Genomic DNA, 26,452 nt, shown 5'->3' on the forward strand with positions numbered 1-26,452 from the left:
ATCACTTTTAATAAAAATATAAGAAATCTCAATATGGAATTCAATGTGATATCTATACAATATAAGGTCATGTTTGTACAATTTCAACATATTCATTTTGTACACACATACATCACATAACAAAATTGAAATGTCCATATAAATGCCTTTTTTACATCTCACTGTCTTAAATACAAATGACTAGATTTAACACATACATAACGCCTCGGTGAAATGCAATGTGTAAGAGTATACTTAAGCCACTACATCTATGAACAAATGAACATTAACACACATATAAAAACATTTCACGAACGGCCGGTGGTTACATTTCAATATTTTATAATTTCTTTTTCACATATTCAGAATTTTAAAGTGACTAATTTGTGAATTCAACTTCACGATTTAACGATTTCAAAGATAAAATCATGAATTCAAGAAATCATGAAATAATGAAGGAGAAATCATGACATTTTTAATTGAAAATGTTACCACCTTTCCTTTGTAGCATTTGGATTTTTAATAAAACTAACTACATAATTAAATTTTGTATCTTTTTGATTGTAGATAACTGAAGGAATTGAAATTTATGGATTATTTTGCTAAAAAATAATTTTATAAAATCCTCATATTCTTAAATAATTCCTAAATTACAATTGTCTGATGCAAAATCTAAGCCTATTTTCAGAGGTGGTTTTTTAATTTGAGTAATTTCATGTACAAAGTCTCAATTAAAAAAAATATCAAGAACTTAAGTAGAAAAGTTATCAAGAACAAATTACAATGTATAACGTTATTGATACATGAGTTTTGAGACAGTTCATTTGGCAGTACTTGTCTTGGATTATGGTAGATACATTCAGCACCTAGATGTATATTTCTCACAACGTACAAAGCACTCTTGAATGAGATCAGCCTAGTCACTACACTGCGATAACTATAAAGCCAGATAACTCATCTACATACTATGATAAAACAATTTAAGAGTTGTTCCCCTTTGGCCAAATATACAAGAGTTGCACTAATTTGGATTTTCATTCAAACACTGACAAGTTGGCAAGACAGCAACACAATGCCTTTGAAACACATTTAAATCACACATATGATGCAGCGTCCCATTCACCACTGTTTTCAATAGCACTATCAATAGTCCGATTTGCCATCGAGTCACCAGGGTAGTATTTAGCCGCACGAGAGTTTGGGCGGGGTGTGGAATGTGTAATACTGGCACGACTTTCAGGACGTCCTACCCGACTGTCTGGATGACAGGGGAGTTCTTCCCCGAGAGAACTACCAGGGGAGCCAACCCTGCAGCCATCGAGCGTGATGTCGCATGCCTTACGCTGTAGACTGCCCTGCCGTCGGAACTCTGGCGCAACATAGTGGTGCGTCTGGAATTTGTTCCCTGGCTGTGTTGATGGGCCATTGATTCTCTGTTTAAGGTCTGAAAGTATGGATAAATTTTAAATATTAACAGACTATATCCTTCATATAACAATGGCCTCACGTCAAAATGTGATGAAGCTGCATTATCAAATTAAAAATGACCATCTGCAACTTATTGCAAAATGCTGAATAAATTCTTAAATGAGAAAATGGAGTATCATGTGATCAAAATATCGAACAATGATTGGACATCTCACAAAGACACAAAAATGGGGAACCTTCAGAAATCCTTAAATCAGAAATTGTAACTTATTTTGTTTTTTTGTAAACAAACCGTGTGTGATCAAAATTCCAAGAAAATACAAAAAAAAACATTGCTAATGAAAACTTGGGATTTTGTGGCTTCAGCGTTTTGAAGTGAGGCCATCTGAATATGTATTTCAATGCAAGCTATATTTAAACTTAAAAATATTAAGTGCAAAATTGCTAAAAATCCATTAACAGTTCTACCGAGGTCAACCAAAGTGGATCAGTTTGGACAGTCGGGAAAGCCGAAAATAATTCTACCTACAATTAATACAGTAAGTGGGAGTTGTGTTACTACTTTGTTGGACAGAATAACCAATGGCATTTTAGGTATCTAGAGATACACTTTTTTTAACAGAGTTTCAGACATTTGCCAATAATATTACAGAAAGATAATAGCGAGATATCTCCTGACACAATATAGTGTCCATTGGCTGACCACAGGGAGATAATTATCACATAGCTTCAAGGAATTTCGTTTGTTTCTGTTAGCTCAATTGCAAAATGCCGCAGAAGAGAAGTAATGGAATATATTTCCTCAATATTCAAGTTACATTTTCCCCTTAAATGGAACTCATCATTTGTTAATTGTTCAAGCAAACAGTTTTCATGGTTTTGCATCTATTAATAAAATTTACGATTCCATGTCCATCCAATTGATTAAAAGGTCATTTGTTTCCAAGCATTCATTAATGGAGTCTTTAAGGGAATAATGTGTGAAGCAGAACAATCTCTAAAGCCACAGAACGAGAGTAAAACAATTAAGCAAAGTGCATGAACTGTGCATAATTGACAAAATTAGAGAAAATGTTCGGCCATTTTTCACACCATTTTACAACATCACTCTTCTCGAGGCCATTTTGGGCGATTCCTAAAATAGACATTGGACTTTCAGAGACAAAAGAGACTTGTTTCTTGGTTCAACCCTTTCATGCTTTTCTTATTGCTTTATTTATTCAGGCACCGCCAAAAAACATTCCCATGATTACAGTAATTAATTGGTACAGTTTTCTTGTAATCCTTCGGGATTTCCCTGCTGCATTAGGAATTGCATTTCATTTTCCAACCAATCTAAACATCCTCTTTGAACGTGGGAATTCAGACCATTTCAATTTTGTTTTGCTTTTTTTCCTTCTGGAAATACCAGAAACTTCCCCACTTCGAGACAAGTATCAGCAAGCCCATAGGGCATGGAAGGCATAGCAGACGGTTAAAGGACTTGAAATTGAATTTCCATCCAGATCATAGCAGCGTATTGGTTAAACAAGTACTATCCCCTGACGCTAAATTGGCGGCGAGTTACGCATGTTTTAAAGCATTTTCCTTAAATTCTATGAGATGGATGTCAAATGCAGACACTTGCTTATACAAATTGTAGACAAAATCTGATTAGACAGTAAGTTTTTAACACCCAAAGTGACCTGAAACATGAAATAAGTCTTAAGACAACAACATAAAGCATGTCTCTGGGGCTTGAATGTAGGAAACATTTCTAGGAGGTCTACTTCAGAAAATTATGAGCTTTTCATCATATGAAACATTACAAAGAACCAAGAAATGTCTATTTATGCTGACAATCATTTTTTTTAAAAGCTAAAATAAATTTTAATCACATCGAATACCACAAGAATGCTTTTTAGATGACAAAGTCAGTCTAACATGTCACCTGAAGCCAGTAAATGTACTTAGGGACCTAAATCATGTAATAATTCATCATTTTCACACTTGCTATCGATAAATTGCTTTTTTGTAAAGTCATGAAGCTGGCTAATGCTAAATTTCAACTTCTCAAGGTAACTGAGGGCATATAACTCTTCTTAATTTTTTTTGTACCACGTTCTGCCCCAGAAAACAAGAACAGCATGAGATATATTCATCTGCTTACTACCAGCATGTTTCACACTTATTACAGTACCTTTTGAGTGGTTGGACGGGATATCATCCTCACTGCCTCCTTTCCCGCTGTCACTGGCCGTCACCTCCTCTGACGTGTCGCTGTACTTGTCTTCCGGTAACGTCACATCAAAACTGCTGCTCTCCTATTCAAATATAGGAGAGTTTTAAATGTGCTTGACAGAGACACACTTATACCATACTTTCGGTGAACATGAAACATATCTTATAATCACAGGTAGCGAAGCAGTTCTGGGCCTCATTCATATAGCATCTTAAGTCATTTCCTTACTTAAGATAATTTCTAAATAAATTATAGTCAAATTAAAAGAAATTTATGTTTTTTTCAAGGTAAATAAAAAACGTACTTCAGAAATTAATAAGCCTTTATATCATATATCATATCACCAATGATAAACTTGAATTAGGAAAGTGACTTAAGTTAAGAAATTACTTAAGATGCATTGAGAATACCAGCCCAAGAAAGACTGACAATTAATAACGAACCAATCTCAAAAAGGGCTAAGGGCATTGACAAACAATCCAAGGAAGGCATGGACATGCTCCACCATCTTTGCCTCTCAAATCAATAATATTGCCTGTAAATGAGTCCACCATGACCTATGACTTTGTAGGAAATAAACTATAACTGTCTGTGGCCAGGGGATACTTAAGTGCTGGACACATTAATTTACTTCAGCAATTGTAGACAGCTATAAGGTCTACTTTTGTCTGATTTTTAGGGAAAGGCAAAAACTGGCATCCTTCTTTGGGAGGCCAAGACACTGTGTCTCTGGTGGATTTGAAGCAACAACCCTTTGGATGAGATCTAAAACATTTGATTAGGCCGGAAATAATATCATCTAAGGTTATCTGATAATGATTGAAAGAGTCTGATCAACTTGTGTCTGCATCTTACCTCGTGTCCATCATGTGTCTGGAGCCAGGCCCGTGTTTGTGATTCAAGGACAGCTTGGTGGTATTGAAGGAGCTGGAGGGTGTTGAGACGACCCCCGTCCCCACCTGGTGTACACTCTTCCCCGTCATCACACCCGGACACTCCCTGAAACTGTTTAAAACAAGAAAAGATTAACACTAATGTAAGCGTCATGAGACGACCATCACCGCAAATCATGTTAAACTTGATGTTCATTGAATTAGCTCATGTTCCCTGTTGGCACATATTCCTCCCTTCATCACACCCAAACAGTCCTTGAAACAGTTAAAGGGCCTAGACACCAGATGGTCCCAAAACAGCATATACAGTTTTTCCTCAAAACAAGCCTAGAATTGTCAATTAGATCTAGTAGGAGGCCTATAATACATCATTTTACATTATTAAAATAATAAACTCAACAATCATACTGCTGCCAGTTTAAAAAGAGCGCAATATGGTTTGTCAGTTTAAATAATATCTGTTTATGAGTTTCAGAGTACAGATAAATATTCCAATGCTATTTTTAAACTTACTGAGATTAATGTGGTAGATTACCCCGGTAAATTCTAAGTGGAAAAATGTACAAATACTGCAAAAGATGCATAAGGCGTAAGCAATGTAATACTCATGAGTAAGTTAGATTCAATGCGTTGTACACAACAATGTCAATTCCATGTAAGTTTTCAACAAAAAAATTCTTGCAATTGTATCATCGGGTGTCTAGTACCTTTTATACATTTTTCGTATCTGTTATGTTAACACCTGATCAAGTTCAAATTCACAGCAACAGTACAAAGTCAAATACAGTGCTAACCCCTAAAAAAATTCGCTGAGGAAACTTATTCAAAAGCAACGTTTCAAAGACAATGGCTTTGAATGTAAATGTATGATATATTACCAGTATTCCCACTGCATGCATGAAGTTCGGATCAGTTACAAAAAAGCAACAAAATTCTCGAGCTTTGCTCCTCTAGTCTCTCAGACAAAACCATCATTTTGATATACATCTTTTAATAAGAAGGTCTCAACCCTTACATAATATCTTTAAATTGGAAGGCAAAGAACAAATCATCCATTAATGTCATGGAAAGATGCGAAAATACGATTTTTAACCAAATTCTATGGTGAGTACCAGACAGGACGATCACGCAAATTCCTGAATTCAATATTTATCTTGTCTAAATGCAAACACCAATGAACATTCATAGGATCTTGTCAAGTATATCTATCCCTGATGTGTTTCCATAACTTTCAATAGGCCAGTATAATGCAATAGATGCAAGTCCTTCTGTCAATCATAAAGCCGGAGTATTTGTCAATATAACACAATCACAGACAAATTTAGTTAGAATGCAGACAAGACAGAACATTATCGGCCAGAGGAGAAGAGCTGTTGGATAAGGTAGGGCAAGCTGAACTATTTAGGAGCACCCTTTAATATTAAAAGATGGCAATGCTTATAGTTGGCAATGGAAACTGAGGGGTCAGGGTTAATCCATCAAGAACCTCTGATTTAAGACTGGTGCAATATCATTCCTACACCAGAAAATGAAGAAAGAACATAAAGCTTTGAAACAATTTAATGGTTTTTATTAATTTGACATTAAATTGTCCACAGATGTCTTATACAATCATAACAACAGGATGGTCAGTCACCAAGTGGCCAGTGGTCAGAGTCTGGCCACTATCAGCCAACCATAGATTTATCCGGGCTGGTGATAACTTCATTGTACACAGCACACTAATCCAAGAGTAAACACCAGCTAATCAACCAGACCTGTTTCTTATTACTTGTTTTATCTTAATAACCTTACAGATCTTCGTGATCTTGTGCAATTCCTAAATCCTTTGAAACTATAATTTTGTGTAAGGACTTGATCATTGTCAATAAATGCTCTGATAATAAGATTTATCAGTTATTGTTAAGTATATGGAAAGTAAATAAACAACAATAAGTTACTAAAACTACAAAGCTTCCAAAACTTCCTTATGTACCCAGGGGCAGATTTAGAATCTGGCATTGAGGGGGTGTAATTTGGAGCGCACCTTAAAGAAAGTATGAAAAAACAAAGCATAATTGTAATGACATAATTAGAGCCAGAGGTTGTTCCCAAGGAAAATTTCAGCCACTCGTCTGAAATAATGCATTCATGTGCATTAATTTCATATTGTTTCTCAGACATTGACAAATAAAGCATCAAAATCGTCTTTGTATTACCCACGCTTTTTGAAAAGGTTACAATCCTAGAAATGCAATAATATAACAACAATCGATGTTAATATTTCGTTTTGTGCTGATTATTCGAAATTTCTTATCTTTTCCAAGGAGATAAATGAATACAATTTGACAAATTGGAAATCCCAAATATGAGATCTTGTGGTCTGAATTGCAGATTTCCCTCCGATATGCAAAAATTCAATTTCTTTTTTTATAGCTCAATCACCAGGAAAGACTGGGAGTAAATTGTAATCAAGCTTAAAAGTTTGCCCAAGTTCCCGGCAAAGATCCACATGTCATTGCTGTTTTATGAGGGCGGCATCAAAGTTTGACAAATATAAATGTGAAACTAGCACTTTTCATAACCATTCCATGATAAATTGCCCTTTTACTAGATTGGCAAGACGCTTTGGCAACCAAGTCTCCGTGTCCACAAAACAATGCTGGTGGAAAACTCTAGCCAAGTGAACTCAGTTTTTGTGTTGATTCTTCTTTGGCAATAACATAAAGCCTTTGTTTAGAGAAATGGTCAGTTTCTTTATTTATCTGAGGTTCAGTGACATTATCTAATTCATCTTGTTGGGAAATATTTGGTCTTTGATGAAGAAAACATCTCCTTTTTCGAGTTGATAGTGAAAGACTTAAATCATGATCATCATAGTTGTTATTAAATAATGATGATCACCATTGTGAAGACATTTTATATCATTTATATTATAGAAATATTCAATCATAAAATCATCGGGCTCCACAAAATCCACCATATTAGGAAATATTGTATCATAGAGCAATACATTGACATAAATGCTGCATGAATAATTTGTTGGTCAATATTTGACTTACAGCTCAGGAAAAAGTGTCTTCTTAATGCAAACAATGCCCATATTTGACAGATAACATGCAAATATATATTATCTAGTATTGCTTGAAATTCTATTATTCTCACACTTTTTCTATTTGTCTGATTCAATTAAAGGTAATCTCAAAGAAAACAGCGTTATCATGTCACTATCAGAGAAGGTGTGACTGGAGTTAAGACTGAAGGAACTAAATCAAACACAGGTACCTAAACTAGTTAACGTTATCATCCCCTGACAAACAATATAATCTGTTCATTTGCCGCCTCTTGCAAATACTTTTTCCTCTTTGGAATTTTGCAGCTGCAGTTAAAAACAGAACTAAAGAATCTTTGATAAAAGAATCCAGAACTAGATCTAATTCTTTGTAATATCTTAAGCAGGTTGCTATTTCTTTGCAAAAACATCATTTAAAATGGAATGCAGGACAAAAACATCCCATGGACAAAACCGCCCATGTCATTTTTGACTAGGTGGGCAAAACCTCCCACAACATTTTGGCAGGGTGGAAAAAAACATACCAAATCATTTTGGAATGGTAGAAAAAAATATTTGACAGGACGGTATCTAATGTCCAGGATGGTATGTTTTGTTCACCATCAAAATGATCTGGGATGTTTTGTCCACCTTGTCAAAAATGTCATGGAAGGTCTAGTCGATGGGATGTTTTTATCCAGCTCCTCTTAAAATGTCACTTAAAATATTTCTGAGATCAGTGATGTATGTTTTGAACCAAGGGAATAAAACGAGAAATAAGCAGTGAATGTAAGAAATGTATGTACACCAAATATATAAGTTGATCACCTTTTTCAATAAGACAGCCCATATGTCTCGGCAATATTTGCTCCCACTAATTTGTTTCATGGAATAAAATAAAGTTAGAGCCATTCATTATGCCGCAGGTTACAACCACATTCTCTAACTCTATAAAAGAAGAAAACTATGATATTACTGCACCTTTAATTGTATGAGGCAAATGTTGTCCCCCAGCTCTCTGATCTATATTTCTTTCTAATGATGATATCGTGAGAGTTACGCCATTTACCATTCCTTGAGCTGAGGAAAAATGCAAGCACTTCAAGAAGAAAGAAAACCTTGCTTAATTACTAATGTAATTTTCTGGTACTTAGGAATATTTTGTACACACATTTCAGTATGTATTATCCATTACCTTTTTCGTTCAATAGACACCATATTTTCTTGTGCAAATAAACAAATTTCTTGTCTGTCGAAACCTCAACATGTTCAAATGAGTCTCAATTTTTTTTTTTTTTTATTAAGAATTTATGGCTTTTCATTTATGCCTTTATTGATATTTTTTTATACTGTGTCAAGCCCCTATTGGTTGACCTCACTTGGCTCAAACTCAATAGGTTCAAATTTCTCCTTAGCTCGAATTGCGTTTAAAGGACCGATTTCTTCATTCAGAGGCTAAGCATTCCCTTTTGGCTAGAATTTTCCAAGACGCGTCAGGGAGTTCCAGACAACGGGGTTCAACTGTTAAAGCTTAAAAAACGCTTCAAAACCACAAAAATGTTGTTTTTTCCCAAATCATTTATTCCACAATAAATCATCTTTTAACTTCACAAAAGGTTTTTCAAATAGTTTTTTTCTTAAAAACTTGTGTGTGAAGAATAGCCTCAATATTTCGGATAATTTCGCCACAATCTTCTAAATTTCAATGAAATGTCAGGCAAATTAGACGTTCCAGAAGCACGAGTTGGGTGATTACTTAAAATTGAACTGCTTAATGAGAAATAACTAGTTTAAAACAAATTTGATTATTACGGAAAATTCACTTTTTAATTACCATGAACGTTTGCTGTGGGAAAATCTGGTCAGCGCTGGCATGCACATTAAAGATTTAAAACTTCTGATTTCAATTACTGTGAAATTTACAAGACAACAGCCTACATAATTCACAATGATGAAGAAAGACGAAAAAATTAAAAAAGGGCATGAAACTGCCTAAGCTACACTATGTCCTGTTAAACGCTCCAATAGCAATTCCAACATTTTTAACGGAATGACTCGATTACAATGGATCATGGGGAGAGTTCTTTATCATTAAGCAACATTCCTGAAAATGGAATCGGTTTTTGTGCATGAAATTGCCGTTTTGGGTATTAAATCTCTAAATTTCATGACTGTATTGCACACTCTGGGTTTTTGATGAAGAATTAAACTGTCACAATCTATACCACTACTGGGGCCGTAACTTGGATTTATTAATTGATCAGTGAAAAGCATTCCTGGAAAAAAATCTGTTCTAGCTTGTAAAAGAGGTATAACAATGAGAATAAATGTCACAATGTATTGTTACAAAACACATTCAACGAAATCTACTAGAATTATTTATTTATAGCAAATAATTACGAAAAACGGTTATCTTTCAGGAAAAAAGGGCGCCAAATTGACCCTCTGAGTCTTGGAGGAATACACTATACAAACTTACTCAATCATTTTTTTGAACTTCATTAAAAATAGAAAGCATTTTGTTTACATTAACAATTATACTGGCCTCCGGTCCAAACTCATTTTATATGATGATAGTACATGATTTATTGCTTAGATGTTATATTAATATAATGCTTCTGCAATGGTGAATGTAATGAATTACCATAAAGCTTTAATGCTTGTGGATAACGCAAAAAAATAACCAATCAACATTAAATATAAAGAAGGCAATAGTACTGTCTGGCATCAACAACCAATATAATACTAATGTTGTAATATTATATTATTATAATATGATTTGTTCTGTAATCATGACTGCATTTGCTGGAGGCATTATAATGTTATAGAAATAATATTCTCAAATTCTTTTTCATACAATGCCAAAAAAAGTGAGTCTCACCTTTTCTGATTCAGGCACTGAAAATGTTGACATGGTTGTGTTATGATGATCGCGCAAGTCGCAATGGTCCATCTGGTCCTCAATGTCGAAACTGACCTCCTTCTTTCTTTGTGGCGATATGGGACTCATCGGGTCATAGGTCGAGGTCAGATGATCGTGGCTTGTGTTATTGGGGTCAAGGTAACGCGTTGAGTCCTCCATGTAACATTTTGGGTATTTCTCGTCTGGCGCAACAATGTCAAGATTTCTACGGGTCTTGCTACGATGATCAAACCTTCGCAAGAAGCAGATCACAATGATCATGACCACCGAGAGGACTGCAGTCAGAACAACGACAATAACAACAATGAGCGTGTTTCCGTTACTTTCTCCCTCCTGCATACCTGAGCTAGAATTCACAGCTCGCACAAGAATGATGTTCAAGTCAGACTCAGTTGTATGCTGTGGATGTCCACCATCTTTCACGGCAATCTTCAAGTTAATGGTTTTATTATGTGTAATTGAGACTTTTCTGGTGAGGTAAATCCCCCCAAACTTATTGTCAATTATAAACAAGTCCTCGGAGTTTCCAGCAGTGATATCATACGAGACAATTGTATTAAAGTCTTCATCTGGGTCTTCAGCCTCTACTTGTGCAACTTTGTGACCCGGGTTAACATCACTGAACACTACGGCCGTGTTATTCTTTTCTCTTGGGAATTTCATTGTTGGCGGATTATCATTTGTATCATTTACATACACTGTGACCACAGCGTTACTTTTCATTCTTGGTGTGCCTTGGTCAACTACAACCACTTTGAACTCATACTTACTCTGAACCTCTCTGTCCAGTTGCCTGTTTGTTTTAATATTACCATCAGGAAAAACAACAAAAGGGACTGTATACTCAAAATCTGGATGGATAAGGAACATTGTCCGTTCATTCTCTCCTATATCTGCATCTGTTGCTCTTAGAGTTCCGACAAATGAATCCGAATTCTTGTTTTCCATGATGCTGAACGTTAGTGGCTCTTGAATAACTGGAGCGTTGTCATTTTTGTCACCAATGGTAACTTTAACCATGGCTGTGCTAGCAAGGGATCTATTGCCTTGATCTTTGGCAATGACCTTGAAAATTATCATTTGATCTTTTTCTCTGTCAAACACTTGATCGGCTCTTAGACTTCCATCAGTTTCATTTATCCAAAATTTCTTGCTTGTACTCTCTTGATCAATATAATACTTCACCTTACCATTGTCACCAAGATCTTCATCGAATGCGATGATTTGCACAAATGTTCTGAATTCATGGTGATTCTCAGGTATGGTTCCAGTAAAAACAGGCTGGGTGAATATTGGTGCACAGTCATTTATATCAGTCACCGAAACTAGAAAACTTGAAGATGCTGTAAGCGGAGGAGTACCAAAATCATGACAACTCACTAAAATCTGGTGCAAGTCCTGCTTTTCTCTGTCCAGTTCCTCTCTCACAATCACCTTATACCCTTTAGCGCCCATTTTCTGAAGGTCAAACTTTCTGTCCGAAATTGCACACTCCACCCTACCATTGTCACCAGTGTCACTGTCGATAACATTGATATGAGCAACGAAGGTACCAGGGCTCGATGACTCGGATATGTTCACGATTTTAGAGTTCTCTTGCCCGAGAAGATTTACCTCGAGAATGGGTGGGTTATTTCCAACATCAACAATTTGAACAGTGATTCTCACTTGGGTCACATGGGGCTGATCGCCATGGTCTACTGCCTCTGCGATTATCGTATAATCATGATTGTCATAGACAAGTTTTTTTTTTAGCTCAAGTTGCCCAGTGTCTTGTGATACAGTAAAAAACTCATTCACTCTGTTATCAAACTGATTTTGACTGAACTGGTATGTGATTCGACCATTTTCACCGATGTCTCTATCAACTGCTGAAATCTGCAGGAACGGAGCACCAACTGTCCTGTTTTCTCTCAATGTCACATTGTAACTGCTGTCTACAAACACAGGGCTGTTGTCATTGACATCTGTTACAGAAATATTCACCGTTAGTGTTCCAAATTTTCTTGGGTCACCTCCGTCCCATGCAACTATTAGAACACTATATCTGTCCTTTATTTCTCTATCTAAGGGAGACTGTAGCACCAGTTTAACTGTAAAGCTGCCATCAAGTTTTTTAACAACGTCCAGTCCGAAATCACCATCTTGTTGTCCGATCTCGTAAGACTGAACAGAAAAGTTTCCGGAATCATTATCAATAGCCCTTTCAATATGGAATGATGTTCCAACAGTAGCAGACTCTGAGACTTCTAAATTAAGCATGTCATGTGGAAATCGTGGTCTGTTATCATTAATGTCCTGAATGTTAACAGTGACATCGATTAAGGCGAAAAATGAGCTTTGAGGTCGTACTGACCTGACTGCTACGCTGAACTCTAGTGAACACAATGGCTGTGACAGACAAACATCGGGAGACTCACGGTCGATAACGACTAGCGTGTATAATATTCCCGAAGTTTCATCCAAACTGATCAGTGACTGTATATGTGTTTGTTTAAGAAATGCGTATCTGATATGCCCGAGCTCTTCAGGAGGTATTTGGTCAACAAACTGAGCATTGCTGGATACATTCCCGATGTAGGTGTCCAAAGGCCTATTCTCAGGTATGGAAAAAGATACATGATAATTTTGACCGTAAGTCACAGCGAACATAACTGCGATGAGAGCCAAACACAGTTCACATCTAAGTACTGTTCCTTCCATTCTGACACATAAAGTATTCTGGTCACAAATAATTCCAGCGCTGACTTTTCATTCCAGTTCAAGCACAAATGTCAGCCTTTTTCTTGTTGGTTGCTTCTATCTAGTGTCTGTGCACGCGCTGCATATAGCTTTCACCCGGCTGCATCTAGCCACTACCTGCAAATACAGAATAATCAGATGGTAAATGAACGGTAACAGAAAAAGTACACTAAACCCCATGAATGAAAGATAATAGCTATTACATCTAAGTACTACCACCATGTGGTTATACAAACTGCACCTATTAATTAAAAGCTATTTATGAAAATGCTGGGTACATAACAAGGTTGCACGACTCTTTCTTTAACAAAATAAAATCTTTTTTGATCTTCAGAATATCATGATTTCAATGCTTGTATTATGAGTCAAAAGACAATTCAGACTGGACTCTTTCCTTGGATAAATATTTAAACTTGATTAGCTAATATTTTGATTTCACAATGTAGCATAACTCGAAAGCGATATTTCAATATTTTTGACATCATTAATACAGACTCAAGTACCTCAAATAGAAACTAGTGCCAATGTTTGAATACAATTTCATAGAATCAAGGGTTCTTAAGACTCCTAACTTGTAACAAAGACACTGACTCTTGAAAGCAAGCAAGGTACGAGACTCTATTGTACCATTGGAAACATATAAACAAGAACCAATAGAAATAACTGCTATAATATCAACCCATAATATCAAGGGACAACAATACCACTTCTTTTATTTCGAGTGTCCTTTAAATAATTCTTTTGAATATGAAAGACAGAAATTGTAAGAGAGGTTTTGAACGACTGCACCAATTTAATTTTGACGTAAAAACGAAATAAAATGTGCCAAGGAATTACGTTCCACACACGTTGTTGACGAGCTATAAGTTCCAATCATTTCCTTTCAATCGTCACAACAATCCCTACAATCTCACAGAAATGACAGCCGTAAAATTCTCCATCTAATCAAGTTTCAGTTAAATCTTTCACAACTAGATGACGGTAAACAACTTTTAAGGCTGTTCTTCATTGGGTGTATCAAAGTCAAACCGGTCAACTGCTCAAAGACCGAAACAATAAGTAAGTCTTGTATGACAAGCAAATACAGCCTAGTTTATTGGCCATATATTGACAGAACCCACAGAAAACTGTTTATTTGGCATTGACTTATTATATGAGGAAATATGGGAAGTTATCGTGATAAAGTCAACGCAAGAAATGGTTTATTAACACCAAAATGTTTGCCAATGTATGGAAAGCAAACAGACTTGCCACTGTTTCAACTCAACATGTCTCCGGGGACTGTCTTTTAAAGTCCTATAAAAGGTTATCCAAATATGAAAAACAGGACGTTACATTTCCTTTTGTAAATGTCCTGTAGCTAAACAGTTTTTACCATTTGAGGTACTTATAAAATTGTTCCAAAAAATATCAATATAATCCAAGTACCCCGTTATCTAATGTAATACTCAACAAATCCAAATTTGTACACTGCACTGGCTTGACCAACCAAAAAAATATATATAAAACCGGACATCACAATTGTACAATTTTCTGATTGAGAATTTCACATTTTTAAGAACATACAGAATATTTCTTTTTCTCTTCTTTTTAGTTTCGCACAAAATCAGAGTAATGGAGTAGAAATCTGCACCGTCAGAGCAGAGATTTCAAGAATAACTTTCTATGACTTTATCAGACATTTCAAATTGACCAATCTAGTCATAGTTCACTGTTGAAGATACCGTTTGTTTATCTTCATCAGTACTTGAAAGATTATCATTGTTATCCTAATGTAATCACCACTATCAAGTACAAAGCCAGGTTCTTGGTTATTAAAATCTTCAGTCCGGTAGGTGGATACAATACCTTTACAGTATAGGCATTGAATCAAGCAAGGCCAGGAAAGCCGACTTTGGAAAACAAAATTGCGATTTGAATAATTAATATAAACATATTGCATTGTGTATTCTGAATTAATTCCTTGTGTTGAAGTTTAACCTTGGAGGGAGATCGGTATCAAAATCTAGATTGTCTGGGTGGATAAAAATCTGACACTTTGAAACGAAATTGAAATTAATTTCCAAAATATAGCAAAATTTAAAATAATACCAAAATTATTAACATTTCCTAAGTTTTGGTTTATGGTAGATTTTTTGAGAAATTGTTTGACCTGATTTCAAAGCAATTATTCATATAACAAAATTATTGCATATTTCCATTTGATTTAACAAACATTAATTTCTCCCTTCATCTACTAAATGGTACATTAGGCTATTGATTAAAACAGATTTTATTTCCTAGATATTTTTTTCTGATATTTTTAGGAACTCAAATAAACAGTATTCACTTCACTCATCAAAGACCGCTAGCAACATTTTTAGTATAATTCCAGTGAAATTTAAGGCCTGGCTTTCAATGCCACAGACTTAATGGCGGCTGAATGATTATTCCACAAATTACAACTTCACTGGTGGCTATTGTGAACATGGCTGTTCGAATGTTGGATGCCTAGAATTTGAAAACTGCAAAAACAGTGTAAAGATTAAAACTAGAATTCCAGAAGACCTGACACCATAGGTAACAATTACATACATATATAAAACCAGAAAGAATAAAGAACGGAATTATAACATGCCAACCCCGTTATAAATTTAAGTGTTTGGAATATTGCTGGAAAATGGTAACAGCCTCATGAAATCAGCATGAAATATACACCATACCTTTGCAAAGCTCATAACGATAATAAGCATTTAGGCTCATGCCTACCCAATGGGATCGCAGGCAGAATCATATTCAATAATAAATTAAGATGTGAGCTTTGACAACAAAAATATTTAGTAGATTACAACCGCAAAATTTCATTAATATTAGATGAGATATTTAGAAGCTAAATGCAGATGTGCATTATGGCTAATATAAAGGCATTCACAAGGCATTTCCCGCTAAACACTAAGAAAGCTAGCATTTATAATTTGTCTTAACAATAAGGTTGCATCAGGCTTCATTGCTTAGAAGATCACAAATAAACACTTACTACTATTTGGCTCTCATTATATTTATTACAGAAAATTTCTGACACAGAATCCCTCAGATAGAACATATTTCTGTGAAACAGCAATAAATATTCTCAATTAGTCAAGGGACATAACCCAAGAAGTATTCAAGCCAGTGAGTTGTGGTTACTCGATATTCACTTAATGATCAACTAAAGGGATATAGTTAACTTTGCAAAGGTGCCCGTACCTTTGGCTTTGGAGTTCCATTTGATATGGTAAACATTATAGATTTTCATGAAGACAAGGGGAGTTACAGGCAAAACCATTACTATGACACTACCACATTTTTGTTTGTCGAAAACTAAATATGGTAAAAAGGATAAAGCGATTAAAGTATCGAATAACTTTCATCAAAATCCAGACAGAAAAAACTTTAGCCATAAAAGATAATGGAAATTCCTTCATTACTATTTAATTTTACCCTTGAAATCATATAGACATTACTGACAGAATCCGGTAAAAACAAGGGCATTTTACCAGAAAAAAGGATATCATAATTTTTTTTAACCCAATCCCTTTGACCTGCAAATTGATCTGCACATGCAGTATGTGTTACTTAAAAGGTGTAATTGATTTAAACACAACATTTAATTAATACAGTATTAAACTGATAAACGAAAACTGCTGAAAAAAATCACATATTTATATGCAAAATTAATCAAGCCATGATAAAAAAATAGTTTGTTTCACCTAACCTTATATACTGACACACAAAAATATCCTTGACCAGCATCTTTTTTAGCCTTTCCAACGGTCATGTTCTTGTATTGTCTTTCATTAAAGAATGGAATGAAGGTATAAAAAAAAACTTCCAACTTACCCACCCAATAGACAAATTATTTTTTACTTTGGCCTTATAAACGGAGTTCTGCACCCTATATATTTAATTGTAACCAACTCAATGACAGATAATCAAACACAGTTTTATTTAAAGCGAAGGTTGTCTTCCAAGGGGAACTGTGACTGTCACAATCTCGTTTGTTGAGACGAATTATCTGCTGCTCTGGCACATAATGGAACTCTGGGGAATCAAAAATGTGACAATTCCAACCTACCACGCGAGACTGTATCATTCACATGGGCCCCAAAATATCTATCACCGCCATATTCATTATGTATTCTCAGAAATGACATAAAACAATATAAACAAAATCAACAGCTTTTATTCTTTTTAATAAAATATTCAAATATCTTGGGCCCTAAAATATCTGTCACCAGCATATTCATTATGTATTCTCAGAAAAGACATAAAACAATATAAACAAAATCAGCTTGTTTTCTTTTCAATAAAATATTCTCATATCTTAAGCTGTAAAAGAGAATAAAATATTTACCTATCTATTTATCATCTCATTTAAGAAATTAATCCACAAATTACACTCCGAGATCCACTTATAATTCTTGTACAGGATCCCCTCTGCATCAGGAAGACACACTGTTCATAAATACAAGACATGGAGCCCCCTGTCCACTTTGTCAATAATGAAGAAAATTCTCTATTTGTCGCTCACACGATCGCTTCACAGCGGCAGCAATTCATTTATGGATATTATCGAGATTAGTGAAATTGCAGTGCTAACCCTTCCTCACCTCCTGCTAAAACGAATCTCGAAATCGCAACTGAATCTTCCGAACAATCCACACACTGGATATTGAGAGTGACAATGCTTAATAGAGTAAGCAAGTCGGACACAGATAATTCGATTTTTAAGGATTCAATTGATCAAATACTTGAAGTAGGATCAGTAATTGAAACTGTCACAGCAATCAGATTAGGGGAACCCTCGGTTTCTGTTGTCTCTGACTGACGATGCCAATTCAGGGAACAAAAAAAAGCAGAAGCAAACTCATGAAAGAATTTCTCACTGTCTCTTAGAGTTCATTCAACTTGATTGAAATTTATTACACATCTTTTCAACACTTATATAGAAGTATTATTAACTTACTAGAGTCCAACATGTTTCTAAAATTTAGTGACCTTTCTAAGTACATGTATCTTGTACAAAGCATTGATCCAATTGACAAAACGAAAACATTTCTTTATTTTGTTGATTTAAAAAAACAAATAGTTAAGCTCTGAGAAATCCTTTCATTTAAAAACTAAGTTCTTGAAAATTCACTCAGTGATGACAGAGGCTGCTGTTTGGAATTAAATTATTAACTGAGAATTTTGTAAATACAGTAAAAAAGCAAAGCACGATTCTTGAAGCATCATAAAAATATGAGAGCAATAAAAGTTTCAAGAAGGAAGAAAAATTACCAAGAGCCAGAGTTGAGAACCCCACCATTCTACTGAGAATACTACAGACACTTTTGGACATCATAATGTGCATCTTAACCTGTGGCCAGATATTGTTTTGATGTTCTTTGGTCAATTGTCTAATGGCCAGATGCTCAACTATAAATTAATCCTAAGGATTACACCCATATTACATTTTGTTTACCATTAGCCATAATTAACTTGATAATTCCTGAGTACATGATGCATCAGTGCAGACTATTTAACTAAGAAAGGGTTCTTAGGAGTAGTTTTAATGATTTGTAAACAAGTTGCATAAAACAATCAAAATGTAAGAATTACCAGGACTTCTTAGACTCAGGAGATAAAGCTTTACACTCTGATATGGAATCACACTAATTATATCATGATGTATTTTGAAGCCATAAAACTTAAAGGAAAAACAATTGAAAGAGAAAAGGATTACATTGGGAAAAAACCTCATGAAATGCCGAAGGGAATATTTGTATTGCGGTATTTGAACCGAATGCCAGAAGTGTGTTTGCAAGCTGCATGTCATTTCATGCACAAACATGATTCTGATAGATTTATCACTTTTAATATCTCACCACAAACAGGGAGTCACCCATATTTTGTGCTTGCATTTAAGACCTCTTAGCCCCTGGAAAATTAGCCTAATTAAATGAAGTGGTCATTAATGTGTCTTTTCATATTTCAAGAGCTAAAATATTTGACAGGAAATTCTGGCATTCTTATTTGAACTCCAGCTGTTTTGTTCAAGTGGGTGGGGAAAGTTGAAAAGCTCTTACACTTGAAACTATTTTCTTGGAAATTGCATAAAGGCCTCCACTTTTATAAAATGCAGATGCCCCAATTTTCACAGTAATGTAATATGTTGCACAAATTATTGCATATACTTATAGAGATGATTTTAGCAAAATAAGTTTCTTTGATGTAGGAATAATGCTCCATTTAGTTATTACGTTCACAGACAAAAAAATTCACAATAAAACAAGCCAAAAACAATATAAGAAATCATTACTCATTTAAAACAAGTGAGACAAACTTATGGAAAGATGAATTACTTTTTTGAACATTTTACAGTAAAATATGGCTTGAAAATAATGGACATATTTTGTCTAACTGTAAAGATGCACATTGCTGTCAAGAGAAATTTTCATCCAAAAAAATTAAATACCAGACTTTACACATTCCTCAAAACCTGAAGAAATTACACCAGAAATAACGGAAAATAAAATACTGTTGGTTTTCATTTAAATTTTAATAAAATTTGTTCCTGCTTTTTTCGACATGGAATTTCTAAAAACGTCACGCTCATCTCAATTAACAGGAATTACAAACTTTGTGTCTTCTTGATGTAATGTTGAATGAAAAAAACGATATTAAATTTAACATCAAACAGAAATTCTGTCTAATACCTTTTCCTCCCTATAAGATATTCTTGCACACAGTTTTGGCTTTCCACGTTATAATTAAGAGAGTGAACACAAATTTGACTGTTCTATTATACATAAATAGCATTCTGTCCATTTGCAAACTTAAACACAAATTTGACTGTTCCATTATAATATATAAATAGCATTCTGTCCATTTGCAAACTTTAACACAAATTTGACTGTTCCATTAAATACTTAGATAGCATATACAGTCCATTGGCAAAGTTAAATGATACAAATTTGACTGTTTCACTATTCTCAAATAAGATACCATATTGTCCATTCGCGTCTAACGGTCTTCATGATTTTAAAATAAATTTCCCATTCTCTTTTTATCCTATTCCACTAAAATAGCATTGCCTCGGTAAATCAAGCAAGAAGATCTTGTGATGTACTCAGACAATCTTCCAACTCGTCTGCTACACTAATATCAGCTAGTTTGTCTTCGTTTGCACAGAGAGCTTCTTCAATTTCTACTTATACCCCCCTGATGTGTTGTGATTTGTTATAAAACAATATAAAAACATGAGATAACGGCCAGAGTGGCAGATAGAAAACAGATACTATGGCAATAATTCTTAGTTTCTTTACCTTGATAATAGACATTTGTTTACTCTTGCCATTTCTTTCAGTAAACAAATACATTCGTAATTAAGCCTTGATCAGGAGTATTTTCAGGGAAAGCAAAAAGTCATCATAAAATATTAAAGCTGTTACTGATTAGAACACATAAATTTAAAATTGACTATATAAAGTTAAAATTATCAGCAAAATTTCATACTGCTGTTGTGAAGTTTAAATAAATGTGAGAAGACTTAAGAGGATTGTAAACTTTTCCCCTTGGAATAAAAACATTTCTCATGTTTCTGAACACATAAACTTCATATTGACACTTAAATACATAAAATATATAAACATCTACACACTCTGATTGAAGAAAATAAACACTAAATCTGGAAATGTAATATAGTTTGTATGACCTCCCAAGAGATGTAAAACCTCTGGGCTTATCAGTTATATGTGTCAATGTTCTTTTAACTTATCTTCTATTCTCTAAATGACCCGTGAAATACAGAAAACCAAAATACAAATTTCCAGCCATAAATAAATAATGTCTACAAGAATTCTAGCTTATCAAGGGAGCAAAAAGATATTCTTCCCTCTTTCCTGAACAAAGCTCCGAACAATCGGCCCAATGGTTATCTAAAGGATGGTAAAATGCAAATTTTCCAGATACTTGCAGATATTAACAATAGTAAAAATAACGTAACAGGACAATTACTCAACAAATCTGACTTTGATCTCAATTTACAGACCATTTCCGTCTGAATACAGAAACCATATTGAATTATGATTGGTTCCCCATTCATACAAAATACACATGCAGAATAAGTACCTGTTCCAAATAGCAAGAATTACCTAACTCAGCAGGGAAATAATAGAAATGCTATGAACGAATCATCTGTACCTCTAATAATAGATAATAACTTAGTAATTGCTCACAGTTACTTTACAGATCTTTACCCTGTTTTAAAAACTGATCCAGCATAAGTTAATGGAACCAATTTCCAAAAAAACAAAAAAATGTATGCCAGCGCCACCCCAAAATTTGCCACTACAAAGGAGACAATATGGAAGAAGGTACTAACACAGAGCTAATTAATAAAACAGATGCTGAAAACAATTAAATGGAAATCAGAAATGATAAAGGTGTTTGTACTCACCAAATCTCAGCATTTGAAGTAGATTCTGTCAGTGCAATGAAACCACAACTTGACAATAACTTTCCTTGAATGTTTGGGTTTTTTCTCCACAAATGTAACTGATGGTATCCAAACAGTTATGAAAATATTTTGAAATGTGTTTTTTTCCAGAACTTCTCAGGTTTTATTTCAATTCAATAACAAGAAGCCTCTTCAAAACCCTGCCTGCAACTGACAGCACAGTTGTTCCATATTTATTACGAAAGAACCTTTTGAAAAGTAAGTAACTAATTACAATACTGTAAAGCGTTGGTTAATACACACTAAGTTTCTCAGCACCAGCCCTCTTGAAATGATGACTTCATAAATTGCTATCATAAGTCTTTATTGACTTGGTTAATCATCTACATGTTATATAAATATAGTGATCAGTTCTGACACTTAAGTACATGTAAGTATTTCACAGGGGCTGTTAACATGTCAACAGCTGTACCCAGTAGCTTGTCCTTATTCTGGCCCCTAATTCTATTTATTTATGGTCCCTTCTGGAAGTAGTGCTAATTCCAACAGGATGTGCCAGCTGATAGGTCATTAGGCTGGATTGTGTATTTATAGCCTGGGTGGTGTATTTGTAATCAATAAAGTTTGGCAATAATAACTACTAATAAAATTTGAGGAGTTTTACTGTTATTTTAATACCATTCCAATAAAATGTGCTTAGTGTCATAGTTTTATCATTAACTTGAAATTCTAAGAATATGTAACAAATGAAAACTCAATAAGAATAAAATTAAATTCAAATTATAATTCTTTACAGATGCTGTTAATGCAATGATATTGTTGTGAAAAGTAAATTCTCTAATTCATTCCTCTAACTTATAAATATGTATAAATATATTGCTTATTTATTTATTTTTGCAATTACAATTATCTATAATAAATATCAGTTAATTATCTTACAATATTTTATTAATCAATTTATTTACCTATTCAATTACTTACTCAGTTTGGTTATTATTTATTAAGAAATTCATTTGTTAGTTTGTTTGTTAATTTGTGCATTCACTCATTTATATATTCGTTTATTTATTTAGAACTTTCTTAATTATTTATTTAATAATTTTTTAATCTAATTAATTTTCTATTTTACTATTTTACTTAAAGTTCCTTCTTGCATTGTATATATATTTTATATTTATTTTTTTCTAGCCTAAAGAAGAACATCATACATCGATCAAATATACAAGATGCTAAATAGGGTTAATGCTCTAGCTCATCCAAACATAATAATGTAACTAAAACTGCCTTTTGAACCATCTAGAGGATCAGGGGAATATGGCAGAACCAACAATCTCCATGAGTAATGCCCAGTGTCCAAATTAGAACCATCAGTGGAGCTTGATGCAGGTCTTGTGCCAAGTAATGACCGCTAATTGCCCGCTAATTAACTCTAGGGGACGCTGAAATTCCCACTCATTACCACTCCATCTATATTTCTGACTTCACCTTGTTACTCCTTAGAACCATGTTCACGCTCTTGCTCTTTCTTTACTTCTCTCGGTCAATTTATTCACGTCAGTATCCCCCCTGTGTACACAAATTATTATAAATGTACATTTTTTCTTATTTAGTTTTTTTTTTCTCTTTTAGCCAATATCAATATGGAGATAATTAGGCATTGTTACTGGCAACCACAGTTAGCTCAAGATGCACACATGAAATTCGAAAATGTGTCATTTTTATGCATTTAATTGACAAAATATTTAATTAACTCAAACTGGTGCGATCAAAAAAAATAATTCCAGGCCGAGATCCAGGCCCTTACGAATCTATGAACTTATCTCTAAGCTATGCTCCCGCAATGTCCTTGAGGATGGGTCAATTGCAGACTGATGATATAAAGAGAATAGTCTATATATTAAAGACAAAATATATCTTAGCTCGATCATCAGACAGAATAAATACAAGAAACAAGTGAGTTGAACGATGACAGGCGATATCCTGGGAATTTTTGTGGCTGTCAAAGAGGACCGAAGTTAATACTAATTTGGAACCTCTCGGTCATACAGAGCTGTCTTTACGCCCCATCTAATTGTACTTCAACCTGCACAATACCAAGGTTCTTTTACAAAGAATATGCTAAAACAATCAGACTCAAGCTTTGTTTTGACATCCTGAAATCTAAATCCAAACGGAGAGATGCTCTTTCCAGCATTCACCTTTGTTTTACGGAGAATTTTTGCTGGACCTGAGTCAATACGAGTGTCAATGGTTGGAACTTGTCAAGAGCTGAGAACCAATTAGTTTAACAGTACAACATAAGATTTAGACCATCAATAAGTCAGTTACTCAACACAGTCATAAGAAATTGCTTCCAGTTAAAGATTCATGTTTTCCATACTTTCGCTTTTGAGAAAAGAAAATGATGTAAAATTATTCCATATAAATCTACATAAAACATAAAGCCATACTATAATTAGTTTCAAACAAAAACAAAATCACTGTGCAATACTAATTATCTTTGCAAGTCACAAGCAATGATATAGGGAAAAATTTAAGGTAATCAATCCATTAATAAGATTTAAAATATATTAGCATCAAGATTATTCTATGTTTAAATTATATTGATTAACCATAAAAAATAAATATTATTATTGTATGAATAACATTTTTGAAAAAATACCATGATGACCCTACTTTTATGATATGATAGACAACAGGGGAGGTAATAAACAAAATTTTACTATGATTAAATAGCAATTTTATTACTATGTTTTTTAAATAACATAATGTCTATTGAAAAAAAGCATTCTGTGAAAACTTAAAAAATATTCAAACTTTAAACATTTTGTAATTCTAAAGTGAAACTTTACCAGTAGCAATGTTTTTTATTTATGATAGATGGATTACCTTTATGCATCATTATATCTGACAGAAAAAATGCACAATCATTACATACCCTGATCTTTTCTTCCAACAGACTAATAATAAAAGCAAACCATTTTCCAAGAAGAATGTTCACAGTTAATCACATAAAAGTTCTTTAAGCACTATCATAAAAGTCACAACACATTCATTCCCTATGAGTTTAAAACTCTTCTGAAGAGCAAAATGTGAGAAATGAATCCTATATATCTAACTCTTTGAGGCACAATAAAGCAATTATTTAATTAGCAGATCAGTTTATTCTCGACTGTATAAAGCATTGACCAATTATTCTCACATAGAGAAATCTTCATCTAATAAACTTCTATAAAATTCATCATCACTTTCTAAGAACATCATATAATTGTCTTTTACAACTCTGTTAAGACATCAGCAGACAATCTGATATTGCACTATGATTGGTCAGTAGTGATGTAATAAATATATCTTGACCAATCAAATAGCCAGAAGGGATTTGAGCAGTGAATACAGCATCCAATATGTCATTTGTTTAACACCCACTGGTTTTAATTGATAGTTCTGTGTGTTATTTAGATTTATTTAGAAGATAACTACAAGATAATAGATGTTTTCTTCTAATAAACAGTAAAGATCAAAGAAACCAGTTGTTTAGAGGCCACTTAATTGGCATTATGTACATGTAGGCAATTTTCTTCCCCTCCAATTACTTCAAATTTGTTTCAATTGCAGTGCAGGTAAAATTGAAATTTGAGCATTAATTGTACAATCCAATTATGGCATGGTGACATTGAGTGGATGGGGAAATCTTTTAACAAAGTATTAGACTAAATATTTTCCGTAACACTTATAGGTTGTATGAATAAAAGGTTTCAGAAAGAAGATTAAGATTGCATGTGCAAACGGAAATTAGAAAGTTCATGAATATCTTTTATTAGAAAAGGAGGATTTTATCATTTATCAATTAAAACCTATTCTCCAACATGTAACATCCATATCCAATTAAAAGTGATTAAAAAGGATGAAATTGATGAAGCTTTCTAAATGTATGTTTCGTTACACGAGGAATCAATTGCAATTCAAGTCAAATCCAATTTTTCGATAACTATCATTTCCTTTGACATAATCATCACAAATGTTCACTTGGTTTTTCCCATTAATGGCTCAGATGGCGAAACATTGTTCCATGATCGGATTCATAGATACACAAGATTTCAATTAAGCGATTCAATTGTCACCAACATTAAACAACGAAAGTGTCACAGGCATGAAAAAGACTAATTTACTTGTTCTGTTAGGCGGTTTAATCCCACTGAGTATGATATTTTGAGTGGAAATGGAAAGTAAATTTTAAGTGGTTTCTAAAAACAGATCCAGTAGTCTTTCTTACCAGACCTCCCGTAATAAAGGCAAAACTCAAATTTCAGGTGTTTTCTTCCAATTAAAGTGTACTTTGATATAGCAACCTCTAGGTGGAAAGTAATTACTGGAAAACATAACATGTTCTTGTAAACCTAACCATCTATATAAAAGGAATACACCAAGGGACCTTCTACCGAATGTTACATAACAATTAGGAATTAACAAGATTTTCTCTCAAATAGAAACAGAGAAAAATGAGACACACTTTGGTTAACTATAATATTGAGGAAAATATCAAAATCATAATATAAGAAAAATAATTAATAATTTCATAGTTCAGACATTACATAGTATTACATAGTCCTTACTAAGTAAGGACATCACTGATTTTTTTGTTTCCAGGGCAATGAAGTGAAATTGTAAGCACCAGTCAATTGTAAGCCGGACAAGTGGGTTTTCTCCGAGTATTCCAGTTTCCCCCACAACACAAGACCACACTCTTGCGCACCATCGTGCCAACGAGAGTGATTAA

At 34.0% G+C, this 26,452-nt stretch overlaps 1 protein-coding gene across 6 annotated transcripts in view; it reads right to left on the bottom strand.

Annotated features, from left to right (window-relative positions):
• Positions 1-26,452, bottom strand: part of LOC128227437 (protocadherin-18-like) — a 53,776-nt gene continuing 27,324 nt past the window's right edge. For 4 of the 6 annotated variants that reach the window (XM_052937976.1, XM_052937975.1, XM_052937978.1 and 1 more), the window contains 4 exons: positions 10,434-13,334; positions 4,484-4,633; positions 3,587-3,710; positions 1-1,423 (listed from right to left, as the gene is read on the bottom strand). In XM_052937976.1, coding sequence (XP_052793936.1) covers positions 1,074-1,423; positions 3,587-3,710; positions 4,484-4,633; positions 10,434-13,178 — 3,369 coding nt within the window. In that variant the 5' untranslated portion in view covers positions 13,179-13,334 and the 3' untranslated portion in view covers positions 1-1,073. Of the gene's footprint in view, positions 1,424-3,586; positions 3,711-4,483; positions 4,634-10,433; positions 13,335-17,589; positions 17,702-19,933; positions 20,035-26,452 lie in introns of those variants that run through there. The other 2 variants (XM_052937979.1, XM_052937977.1) reach the window with 2 other exon arrangements.

The sequence above is a fragment of the Mya arenaria genome, chromosome 3, assembly GCF_026914265.1.
Source record: "Mya arenaria isolate MELC-2E11 chromosome 3, ASM2691426v1".
NCBI lineage: Eukaryota > Metazoa > Mollusca > Bivalvia > Myida > Myidae > Mya > Mya arenaria.